General features: G+C 47.7%; 1 protein-coding gene across 3 annotated transcripts in view; it reads right to left on the bottom strand.

Annotated features, from left to right (window-relative positions):
* Positions 1-768: 768 nt before the first annotated feature.
* The window catches only part of SYMPK (symplekin scaffold protein), a 1,074,905-nt gene continuing 1,063,466 nt past the window's right edge, over positions 769-12,207 (bottom strand). For all 3 annotated transcript variants that reach the window (XM_086938396.1, XM_086938395.1, XM_086938397.1), the window contains one exon: positions 769-1,084. In XM_086938396.1, coding sequence (XP_086794522.1) covers positions 896-1,084 — 189 coding nt within the window. In that variant the 3' untranslated portion in view covers positions 769-895. The remainder of the gene's footprint in view (positions 1,085-12,207) is intronic.

The raw sequence follows: 12,207 nt of genomic DNA, 5'->3' as shown, positions 1-12,207 counted from the left end.
ATAAATTGCAAACGTGTAGAAACATAGTTTACCTAAATAATTGACTGATGTGGAGCATGAGTCAACTGACTAAAGAATAATTGTTACATGAAGCACATTGGTGTGGTGGAGAGACAAATATGTATAAATAATAAAAAATAAAATAAAAAGATTAAAGAGAGACTAACTTGCTTAAATCGGTACTAACTTGCCTAAATAGTTAAAGGTTTTGTCTAACATTTGTACATTTATATAAATTAGTATTTTGCTTATTATGGGAAAATATTCTGTAATGTTGAAAGGTGTGTGAAAATGTGCTTTTACTTATTAATGTGGTCGATATGCATCCTGGAAATATTGCCTTAAAAGTTTGAAAGCAACATTTCTATAACTAAGCCTCTCAATTATCCGTTCTAGAAATAATTACTTCGAAAAAGAAGCACTTCCCAAAGTGTGTGTTCGCAAATTATATTTAGGCAAGGATAGTGTGAAAATAGAACTGCTATAATAGTTAAGTGTTTACAATTGAGATTTAAGGTATTATGAGCATGGGAAAGTAAAGATGAAATTAGTTAAGGCTACAGTGTTTGAACATCAAGGTTGAGGATGTAAGTTGGAGAGTTAATACTGTTTGATATGTTTTTATATCTGTTAAAAATTACTTCTTGAGTACTCAGATGTTTACCTTAAGAATACATTTTTTCAAATAAGTGAATTATGTACAGTATTTACAACATAGGAAAAAAACTGGAAATAACATCACATTAGACAATTGAAGAAAGATGCAAATTTAAATAAAACAGGGACCATTTATTCAAAGACAAAATCACTTTTTTTGAAATCATAAATAAATTTCTTTTCTGTTCATGAGAATGTGTGTTTGTGGCTTCTTAAGGATGCTGTGGTGTTGTTTTAATTAGCTGTCTCCCTTCTTCTCTGTTTCTTCTCCCACTTCCATTGGCTCTGCTGCCTTGTTGTCTGGAGGCGATTTAACTGCAAGTGTACCTCCTTTGGGTTCCTCAATCGTTTCTGTTGCTGCTTCAGTCTCCTTTATGCTATCCTTGGAGGAGTCACTGGCCGTAATTGCTTCTGCAGCTTTTAAAGCCTGTTGTGAAGAACGTGAAAGAAAAATTACAGATCTGCATGTTGTACTAATCTCTGTAAACACTGTTCATCATTCAACATGTAAATACATTCAATTGTTGACTCCAACAGAAACAGTGCTGTAGTGTGAGAGCAAAGACTCATGGACATGTGCACTACACAGATGTTCAATGCGTGCTTTGTGTCTTGTTTCCCGAACAACTACATTTATTTTATAACCGTTTAATTGGAAACACTGTCTGAACGATAACTATACAGTAGTGACCACTACTGTGTAATATACACACACATATATTTATAAAAGAATATGTTATTTATCTTCAGTAATGCGGTTTCTGGTAGACAATATCTAGCCACATATTCTTGACCTTTTCAATATTCCATAGATGGCAGACTGGATCAGGAAACTTTTCAGAAACGCTTGTGCGCATCAGAAGGTGGTGCTTTGCAGCTCTGCACTTGCACCGTTCTGCTCTATGATGTTTGGGGCCTATATAGACTCAACTCCCACATGCGGACTTCATTTGCTTTTGAGACTATTCTTGCCCCAGAAGCGGAGACCCAAAAGTGAATTTGTAGACAATATGCAGAGTCCTAAACTCTGGATCTTAATAATGAGTACAATACTAACAGACCGGGGAGGATAAGAGGATGGGTGAGGAATTTGTGGCTAGATGGAGTCTCTACCAGGAAGAGCATTACTGAAGGTAAGTAACTTGTTCTTTCTGATAGATACTTCTAGCTATAGATTCCTCACTTTCTGAATAGTTAACAAAGCAGTACCTAATGGAGTTTGGCTGTGGATGGACTCAAACCAGAAAGTCCTGCTGGACCGAGCGGGCAAAGCACGCTTCTCTGCAGACTTAGATGTCCAGAAAATTGTGCTTAGTGAACGCATGGAGAGACGCCCATGCAGCCGCTTGGTAGATGTCGAGGAAATGGAGTCTGGGTGCTAATGCAGCGGTAGCATCTTTGGCCCCGGTGGAATGGGCTCGCAGACCAACTAATGACAGTTCCTTTGCCAAAGTGTATCAGATCCTAATGCAGAGCGCAATCCAGCGTGAAATGGTACACTTCTGCTCAGTTTGGACTTTCTTTGCTCCGGCAAACCCCATAAAAACTGATTGTCCACACGGTGGTCTTTGGTACAAACAATGTAGTAGCTGAGCATTTATTGGGGGGTCCACTGCAGAGCCTGCATATGCCACCGCATTTTTAGACCAGCAGGATGCAGGAGACCATCAGTCCCAGAAGCCTCAGAATCTACCTCACTGAAATCCGTGACCGAGGCTAAAAGATGGGGATCACTGGACCCTTTTTCCCAGTGGGAAGGCCAAAACTGATCTGAACCATTTCCAGAGTGGCCCAGATGAAGGGGGCATCTGGGAAGGAGTCATGTGTGACTTTGGAACGTTGAAAATAAACCCAAAAGATGACAAAAGGTGTTCTTTTCTGCCACAAAATGTAGTGATGGTCCCCTGTCAGTCACTGGGGAGACTGTGGAAGGTGCATCCGGGACAAGATAAAGGGTGAAGTGTAAACTTTGCGAACAATTTGGAGGACCCACCTGTTCAAAGAAAATCGCTTGCCAACCCAGAAAATCTGTGGATTCTGCCTCCAGCTGGGGGACTGTGACCCGGTAAGAGGTTTAGTAGGTGGGGTGGCTGTGAGCATCTGATTGAGCGGCATGCTAACCTTGGCTTCAGGGAGGTGGGCACCATGGCCTGTCCTGCAAAACTGCTGGGTTCCCTGCAGGGGTGGGATGGACTGGCGGTAAGGGTAGAAAGCACTAGAGAGCAAGTGGAAGCTCTACTGTCTTAGAAATGTTCCAGGGCCGAGTCAGCATATTCCCTGAACAAGTGAGTCCCATCGACCGGCATGTACATCAGGGAGGACCTGTTGTCCCACAAGAACTCATTAGATCATAGCCATGCACGGCAACGCTGGTGCCAATAGCCCGTCCAATGGAATCGGTGGCGTCCAAGCCACAACGAATCACAAACTTGGCTGCGTCATGATCATCCCGAAAGGCCTGAGAAAGAGCAGGGCAAAAACCTTCTGGAACACCAGGGAGAACTTGTGCCACTGAGTCCCAGAGTGCATGAGAGTAACAGCCCAACAAACAAAAGCGTTGGTGGAAGGTGCGTCTGTGAATTACAGGCACCTTCAAGGAAGCGAAAAAATTATCGCTACTTAGGAAGATCTAGAGAATCGGGGCACAGTGGGGGAGCCACTCCTGTCACTATTTGTGAATGTGGAGTGCTCCGCGGAAAACCTAGCTTTGGTCCTCCGTGGCCCGGCTGGTGCCTGTAATTCACAGACGCACCTTCCACCATCTCTTTTCCACACACCTTAGCGCTTGTGTAGGAGATCTAAACACGTGGCCTTCCTTTTTGCCACTCACTCACCCTGGTCCTGAAGAAAGTCCCGCCTAGACTCTACAGGGACTGAAACATGTAGACCGTAACCAAGTCAACTGAGTAATCATAATTTTTTTACTACTAGTTGCAACACAGTTCTTAATCAACACCCTGGGCCGCCACGAATAAAATTACCAGGCAAGGATTCCCAGAGGTGTATTTTAACATTCACTTCTCATTCACTTCACACTATTGCACGACACCCGCTCCGCTGTAGTCAGGCGTTGAAGCACAGCCAGGTGGCACTCGGCTGCCTGGCTGGACCCCGATGATGAAGCATGACACCAACCAGGTTGGTATGAGGGGTTTTTAAACAAAGACTGCTTGTGCCCAGCTGATACAGCTACGCTTACAGGTGACATGGAATACTAACTAGATTCCAACACTCTAACACAGTGGGCCAGTCCTCGTTGTTTACTTGAAGTAGTGGTGTTGCCATTGCCTTTATTGGCAAAGTCAGGCTAGCAGTGTATGGTTGCTCTTCTACAGATTGGGGGCCTTGTTTTACTTGTGGGACATCCAGGGTGTTGCAAACAGTGCTGCAAGCCTAGGGATACCATCGTATCATATACCAGGAACTTACAGGTAAGTTAGCCATTTCGCCATTTCCAAATGGGTACAGCCAATTCAACATACACTTTAGGGTTCGGGGACTGAGGTCTGAACTGCAGGCCTCAGTGCACTCGGAGTCAAAAAACCAGCAGAATCAGCTGAAAAACTTGGGGGGGGGGGTCGGGGGGGGGGGGGTAATAAGAAAAGAAGCAATTTCTTACAGTAGGGAATGTTATCTGCTTTGTGGTAAGTACAGAAATAAAAACAGTGCTCTTTGATAGACAAGAAAAGCTCAGGATCCACGTCGGGAGACGCATAAAGAAAGGAACTGATGTTAAGTGTGTGGGAGTGGCTCCTACATAAGCCTTGAACATCATTTCCAGATTGGAATGGTGCCAGTGCAGAGTTGCAAAGCGCCACCGTTCGACACGCGGAACCATTGCTTAAAAGTTTACAGATCCAGTCTGATACCTGGGAAATATTTCAATAGGTGAGAAAACCGCACCTAGAAGACTATCAGAAATATATATATTGTTTAGGTATGGTGCATTTATCTTCATGAAATTAACTTGCCTACTGTTTAAAAGACTGAAAAGAAAAGGTAGGAAAATGTATCTGCGAAGGAATGGCTCCTGATACAATGCCTGCAAGGAAGCAGCTGCATGCCGTATAGCTTGCCTTTGGCTACACCCTCTTAACAGTTTAACATTCACTTCTGCACCTTTAACAGACGCTACCTTTCCTGTGTCTAAGACCCTTGCCAAAGGACTCAAAATATCAAAGAGTCTGTTCTAACATGGCCTTAAAGATCATTCTAGAACGTCCCTCTAGTCAGTTCGTAATTTAAATAAAATTAATTCAGTGTCCAAGCCACACCCCACAGTGGGCAAAATGGCAGCCACTTGTCAGACACTGTTTGTCCCAAACAAGCATGCACTTGAGGGCAAAAAAAACCCTTGGCAAACAAACATTTTGAAACTATCATATATTGGCAAAATATAATGCAGGCACTCAGAATAAAATACCTACCTCAATGAAAAAAAAAGCTAACCACCAAAGAGCTAAATCACAGAAAAAAGAATACCTTTTACAACTTCCTTAAATTAGAAGCTAGCCCTAAACAACCTACAGCAAAGCCAACTATCACATCATAATAAAATCCAAGCTTTAAACTTATTAAAACGAAAATACTTATCTTGACAGGAGCAGCAAATAAAAGAATAGCATTTTCAGCTAGGGTACACATTTTGTCACTTTGTGATGACTTTTTTGAGCACTATATTAATTCATTAATATGAATAAGGTTTGTCTAAGCTGATATTTTGGCTAGCCTTTCTTTCTTTGCATTCAGTGCATGACTGGGTTGTTGTTCTAGAAAGTACGTTAATTGCTGATAAATGAGCCTACTAGAAACTACTTTCCTTACATGGCCTGGGGCACCTTAGCATTATAGAAAGGGGTGCAGATGGCTTTTGGACCCCTTCGATAATACAGATTTTGCCAGTACGATCACAAGGGGGCATCCCCTCACTTGCAGGAGGGCATGGAAATGAGGAAACACTGTGGTTGACTCTGCATCAAAGCTAAATTACAGATACGGGCACAGAGAAAGAGACAGACAGGATGCACACTGAATGTGAAACAAATAGGTGTCCCACACTTACGGCCACATGCATCAATCTAGGATTTTGCATTTCCTAAATAGCGAAAATTAAGGAATCGCTATTTAGGAATTGCAAAATCCTATGCATCAAGAAATCTTAAAATGTTTTAGGATTTCTTAAATTTCGGAATTTGCGATTCCTTAATTGCGAATCGCAATTAAGGAATGGCATTACATTGATTCCTATGGGCCTAGAGGCCCATAGGAATCAATGCCGTTTTGCATTTCTTTTTTTAGGCAATCGCAATTTGTTGATGCTTTGCAAGGGTGCAGAGGGGGGTCCAAAGGACCCCCCCCTGCACCCCTGAAATGCATTTTAAAGTGCATGTTTCACACACACATGTCCTAAGGACATGTGTGTCTGTAACATGACACTTTTCAAAATGCATTTTTGTGCTTTTTGAAACAATTTCGCAAATTAACACGAGGGTCAACCTCGTGTTAATTTGCACTTCCTATTTCAAAATTTGCATTTTTTTAAAAAAAAAATGCATTACATTTAAGGAATCGCACAAATGCGATTCCTTAAATGCATTCGCATTTTTAGGAAATGCAAAAAAAAAACGAATTTTGAAAAAATGTTTCATGCATCCCAAAAACGTATTTAGGAGGCGCAAACGGCCGAATTTACCGATTCGCACCATTTGCACTTCCTAAATAGGTTGATGCATGTGGGGGTAAGTCACTTAATGCAGGAAGGTAGGGTTTAAGCCATGTGGCACCTCTCAACGTGCCACGTTGTTTACCGACCTGCACCTTGTCCATAGGAGCCCCTTCGCTTGTGCTAAGCTTGGATGAAGTTCCTAGAAGTACATCAGTCAGTGCTTCTTTAAAGGGCAATAGGGATTCGGATGAGGAAGCCCTATGCTTAAGAACTTAGGTCAAGAGGTTAGTGTTGAAAGCCACAGAGAGAAGTACAAAGTCAAGGACCTCCGTTGCCCTCTTCACCACCATTGCACAAGATGCTCCTTCCTCTGTAGCCACAGTAGGTGGAGAGAGCAAACCAGTGTCAGGCAATCACCTAGAGCCAATGGGTTCTGTCAGAGTTGGATTTGGCATCAGCCAAAGTTGTCAGGGGCGAGAATAGGGTTGCTGCCGTGCCAGAAGCATCAACATTGGTACCGGCCCCAGAGGAGGTCGTGTTGGCATGACCAGTGCGGATCCATGAGATCCTATCGGAGCAGAGGCTAAAGCCATTGGCACAGAACCTGATGGGGCCTCCTACGACCCTACGGGGACCAAAGGTGCTCCAGAGGGGTTGCCCGTTCAAATACTCAGTGCATGGCCTCATAAAACTCTTATTTGAGCGCGGGTTGTTTTGGCTCCAGGAAACGGGAGACGCCGAATCGGACCTGGCAATTGCTCTGCAGAACCGTGCATGGAACATTGATGTTCCCCACTAGTCTCATCACTTCTCGACAGACTAGGTGAAGTCTAAGTCCAATTAGACATTTTCTTGTGCCACTTGTAAGTGTCCCGAGAACCTCAAGTGCGATGAAAAGGACTTGGCGGTCCTACTAGCTTTCTTTAGATCGGGACCAAGACCTCCTTGGAATCGCGCTAGGCGGTGTTGACTGCCGGGCCGCAAGCAGCTTTAGGGACCGCTCGTTCAGAGCTTTTGGCGCCATGGTCTGGCAGTCCGAGCACGACTGAGTCGTGGTCGGACTCGAGACACCATAGGCACACAAGGTGTGGGTCGGTCACCGACACTGTACGGTGACAGGCGCCACACGGCCTAAATCCTACCTTTCTACATGACATTCTCGACACAAGAAAAAATACTTGAGAAAATGCAGAAAAAAATCGGTAAAAAAAGAGGCAGAGGGGTAGCTCTTTTCTGGATCAGCGCTAACTGGCACGGAAATAAAAACGGACGTCCACGCGCCTTGGTGGCAGCTATATAGGTGAAGCGTCACTTCTGGTGCCAACAACGCTGGCGAGCGGAACTGAATGAAGCCACCCGAAGGCGCGCAGGGGTACTGCTCACGCAAAAGTTTCAGCAGTCTGGTGACTGGGAAATTCAAAGGAAAGGAATCTGCAGCTAGAAGTCTCTATCAGATACACATGTCAAAGTCTGGGAGCTATTAGGAACAGGCACTACTTGCGCCAAACCCATTGTAGCAGTCTGATCCCTGGAGGAATGGGCTTTCAGGCCTTTGAAGTGTGTCTTTTTGGTCAGTGTGTAGTTGACTGTCCACCTTGACAGGCACCTCTTTTACACCGCCCTGCCCTTCTTTGTTTCTGCGAAGTCAATGAAGAACTGACAATTTGCCAGTAACACATGGCGTAGTGTTATCTGTGAGATCATGCATTTGCTTTCTTTTGATGGATGCCAGAAAGGCTTAGACAGCCAAGCAGATCACCTGAAGCACCAGCTGTTTAATGTGGAGAAGACGCCTCTGATCTCCACCTACCCTAGGTGACTACCCCAATCCGGCAGCAACATGTTTGCATAAATTAAGAGCACTGAGTTGGGAAGGGAGAGTAACCTGCCATGAGTCAGACACCAGCCAGCACAGCAGATCATGAGCTTTGTCTCTAGAAAGACAAATTGAGTTAGAGAGGCAACCCTGATGCGGAGTCCACTAGTATTCGAGGTTCCATTGCAGGGCTTGCATGTCACACCTGGCATTATTGACAAGTGTGATGCACAAGGCCAAAGGGCTAGAAGCCTTCTAGCCATCCTCACAGGGACCCAGGACTGAGCCTAAAACATCTGGATCATATCCTGCATGACATGAACTTGTTGAATTGGGAGTGAAGGCCTTGTATGCCAGTTTCCAGAACTGCCAAACGAGTGAAAGCCTTTGAGTGGGGATCAGATGGGACTCCGGCTCATTTATGTTTAAGCCCAAAAATGTCAAGAACGTGGCCTCTGTCCTGAGGAAGTCAATGATCGTCGGTATCAGCATGTGGCCTCCGGCTTGGCGTCTGTGCCGCGGGCGTGCCTGGAGGACCTTTCTGATTGGGGCTGCTGCAAGGTGCAGGCCTCCAAAGGAGGGGGGAGCTGGATGCAGGATATTTGGAGAAAACGCGGAGCTGGTACCTGTGCCCCGGTTTGGACCTGAAGAGAATCCGGTAGGCCTGAAATGTCGAGGTGGGAGTCGCAGCTGGTGCAGGTAGGTTGAACGTGCAGCAGTGACTGCATCGGTGTATGCAAGGTGAGAGACCCCCCTGGTGGTGCCGTACCTTAGGCATCCGCACCGTGTCTTGCGCTGGTGCACAAGTTACTACTTGTGTAACGATATATCTGTAAGAGACATTAGTTAGTGATAGATTCCTTACCTTAGAATTTCCCCACGCGTCAGACTGGATCCGGAAACTTTTGCGTAGCAGTACCCTTGCGCGTCGTGGGCGCCATGATGACGTCGTCTGAGTACTTAGATGCCGCCTCCGCGTGCTGACGTCAGTTCTTAGACACAGCTTTTCCGCGCCAGAAACGCAGAGCTATGCCAAAAACCAACACTGGTGCCATGAAACTAGGGCCCTGAAAGGGGATGACCTTAACCCTAGAAATCGGTTCGCAGAACGGGGAGGATGGGTGGGTCGGTAAGGAATCTATCACTAACTAATGTCTCTTACAGATATATTGCTACACAAGTAGTAACTTGTGCATCTGAAAGAGACACGTTAGTGATAGATTCCTTACCTTAGAATAGATACCCCAGCAATACCAACCCCGTGGTGGTGGGTCTGCGAACAAATAATCACACCAGAAAGTCCTGGAGGACGGAACGGCCAAAGAAGCCATCTCTCCGGACTTGACTGTCCAGGCAATAATGTCGTGCAAACCTGTGCAGTGAGGCCCACGTAGCCGCCTGGCAAATGACCTGCAAGGGCACACCTCGGGCCAAGGCACTTGTAGTCGCTGTGGCTCGAGTGGAATAAGCCCTCAGCCCCACAGGGGGTTCCTTCTTAGCCAGGGAGTAACACACCTGGATGCACAAGATGATCCACCGCGAGATGGTCCGCTTGAGCACCGCTTTCCCTTTCTTAGCGCCCACGTAACCAACAAAGAGTTGGTCATCCACCCGGAGCTGGCGTGTGCGATCCAAATAAAATGAGCGCGCACGTTTTGGGTCCAGACGGTGGAGCCTCTCTTCCTCTCTCGAGGGATGCGGAGGCGGAAAGAAGGTGGGCAAGGTGATAGATTGCCCAATGTGGAAGGCCGTGAGTACCTTGGGTAGGAAGGAGGGCCTTACCCGTAACACAACCTTGTCCGGATGGACTGAAAGGAAGGGAGGTTTACAAGATAGAGCCTGGAGCTCACTCACTCTCCTGGCAGAGGTGATGGCTACCAGGAAGGCAGTTTTCAAAGTTAGAAGGCGAAGAGGACAGTTGTGGAGTGGCTCGAAGGGAGCGCACATCAGAAATGTAAGAACCAAGTTCAAGTCCCACTAAGGCATCACAAAGGGCACAGTACGTATGCGTGATGCCTTTCGGAATCGATTAACGATAGGGGACTTGCACAAAGAAGGTTGATCAGGTAGCCTCAAAAAGCAGAAAGTTAGCCCTTGATAGTGCCCAGAGCAGAGCCCTGCTGGGCAAGAGAAAGAAGGAAGAGGAGAACCTCAGAAAGAGGGGCAGAGAGAGGATCCACAGCCTTTGCTGTGCACCATGCCACAAATCTGTTCCACCTACAGGCGTATACAGACTTTGTGGAGGGACGCCTGGTTGCCAGAATGATGTTACAAACTTCAGGAGGCAAGTCAAATGGCCTCAACTGTCGCCGCTCAATCTCCAAGCATGGAGGTGGAGACTGGACAGGTTTGGGTGGAGGACCGTCCCCTGCTGCTGCGACAGAAGGTCCTCCTGAAGAGGCAGACGAACCGGGGGATCGACTGACATACTGAGTAACTCGGGATACTTGTACCTTCGTGCCCAGTCCGGAGCCACAAGGATGACTTGTGCCCGGTCGCGCCTGATCTTCTTCAGCACTCTGGGCAGAAGTGGTATAGGCGGAAAGGCGTACAACAGACCGCAACTTCACTCGCGACGAAAAGCGTCTCCGAGCGAGTGCCACCTTGGAAATTTTAACGCGCAGAACTGATGACATTGCGCGTTCTCTTTGGTGGCGAATAGATCTAACCAAGGCTCTCCCCACTTCTGAAAGAGACCTTGTGCCACGTCCGAGTTCAGACGCCATTCGTGATCCATCATGCACCGGCGGCTGAGTTCGCCCGCCCTGGCGTTCAGAGAACCTGCGAGGTGTTGAACCACCAGAGTCACGCCCTGATGTTCCAGCCATTGCCAGAGGCGCAGAGCCTCCTGGCAGAGGGTCCACGACCCCACCCCGCCTAGTTTGTTGCAGTACCACATGGCGGTGGTGTTGTCCGTGAACACCTGCACTACACTCCCCCGAACAGAGGGGAGGAATGCCTTCAGTGCTAGACGAATCGCCCGTAGCTCCAAAAGCTGATATGGAGCCAGGACTCCGCCGGAGACCTGAGGCCTCTGATCTACGCCTCTCCCATGTGGCCTCCCCAGCCCTGGAGGGACGCGTCCGTCACAACTACGTGCTCCGGTTGGGGAAGGGAGAGGGATCTGCAATCGCAGTCCGTGAGCCTCCACTGCAACTGTCTCGCAGTGCCCTCCGAGATCAGGACATGGTCGGACAGGTTGCCCTGATGCTGGGCCCACTGAAACTTCAGGTCGCACTGCAGAGCCCGCATCCGCCACCGGGCGTGATGCACCAGAAGGATGCAGGAAGCCATCAGCCCCACAAGCCGCAGCGTCAACCTGACCGAAACCCGGGATAAAGGCTGGAAGATTGGAATCAGAGCCTGTATATCCCGAACCCGCTGCTCCGGTGGGTAAACCCGAAACTGCGCCGAGTCGAGAACCGCTCCGATGAAAAGGAGCTTCTGAGAGGGGCACAGGTGCGACTTCGGCACATTGATGGAGAACCCCAGCTGGTGCAAGAGGTCTGCCGTCGTCTGGAGGTGGCTGACGACTGTCTGGGACGAGCCCGCCTTCAACAACCAGTCGTCGAGGTAGGGGAAGACTGAAACCCCTAACCTGCGCAGATGAGCTGCGACCACCGCCATCACTTTTGTGAACACCCGTGGGGCGTTGGTAAGGCCAAAGGGGAGCACAGTAACCTGAAAGTGCTCGTGGCTTACCGTGAACCACAGGTAACGCCGGTGGGTCGGCAGGACGGGGATGTGGAAATGGGCGTCCTGCAAGTCCAACGCTACCCTCCAGTCTCCTGGGTCCAGGGCAGCTAACACCTGAGCCAGAGTCAGCATTTTGAACTTCTCCTTCTGGAGGAAGCCGTTGACGTTCCTTAGGTCCAAGATAGGGCGTAGGCCCCTTTTGCCCTTCTTGGGTACCAGAAAGTAGTGGGAGAAGCAATCACGTCCTACTTCTGTCCCAGGAACGCGCTCAATGGCCCCCTTGGCCAAGAGGGCCGAAACTTCCTCCTGCAGGAGCCGCAAGTGATCCCCCGATACGCGGTGGTATTGCGGTGGCATGGCTTGAGGGGTCGTC

Source organism: Lissotriton vulgaris, chromosome 9 (genome assembly GCF_964263255.1).
Source record: "Lissotriton vulgaris chromosome 9, aLisVul1.2, whole genome shotgun sequence".
NCBI classification, from domain to species: domain Eukaryota; kingdom Metazoa; phylum Chordata; class Amphibia; order Caudata; family Salamandridae; genus Lissotriton; species Lissotriton vulgaris.
This window is presented reverse-complemented; position numbering and strand designations above follow the sequence as displayed.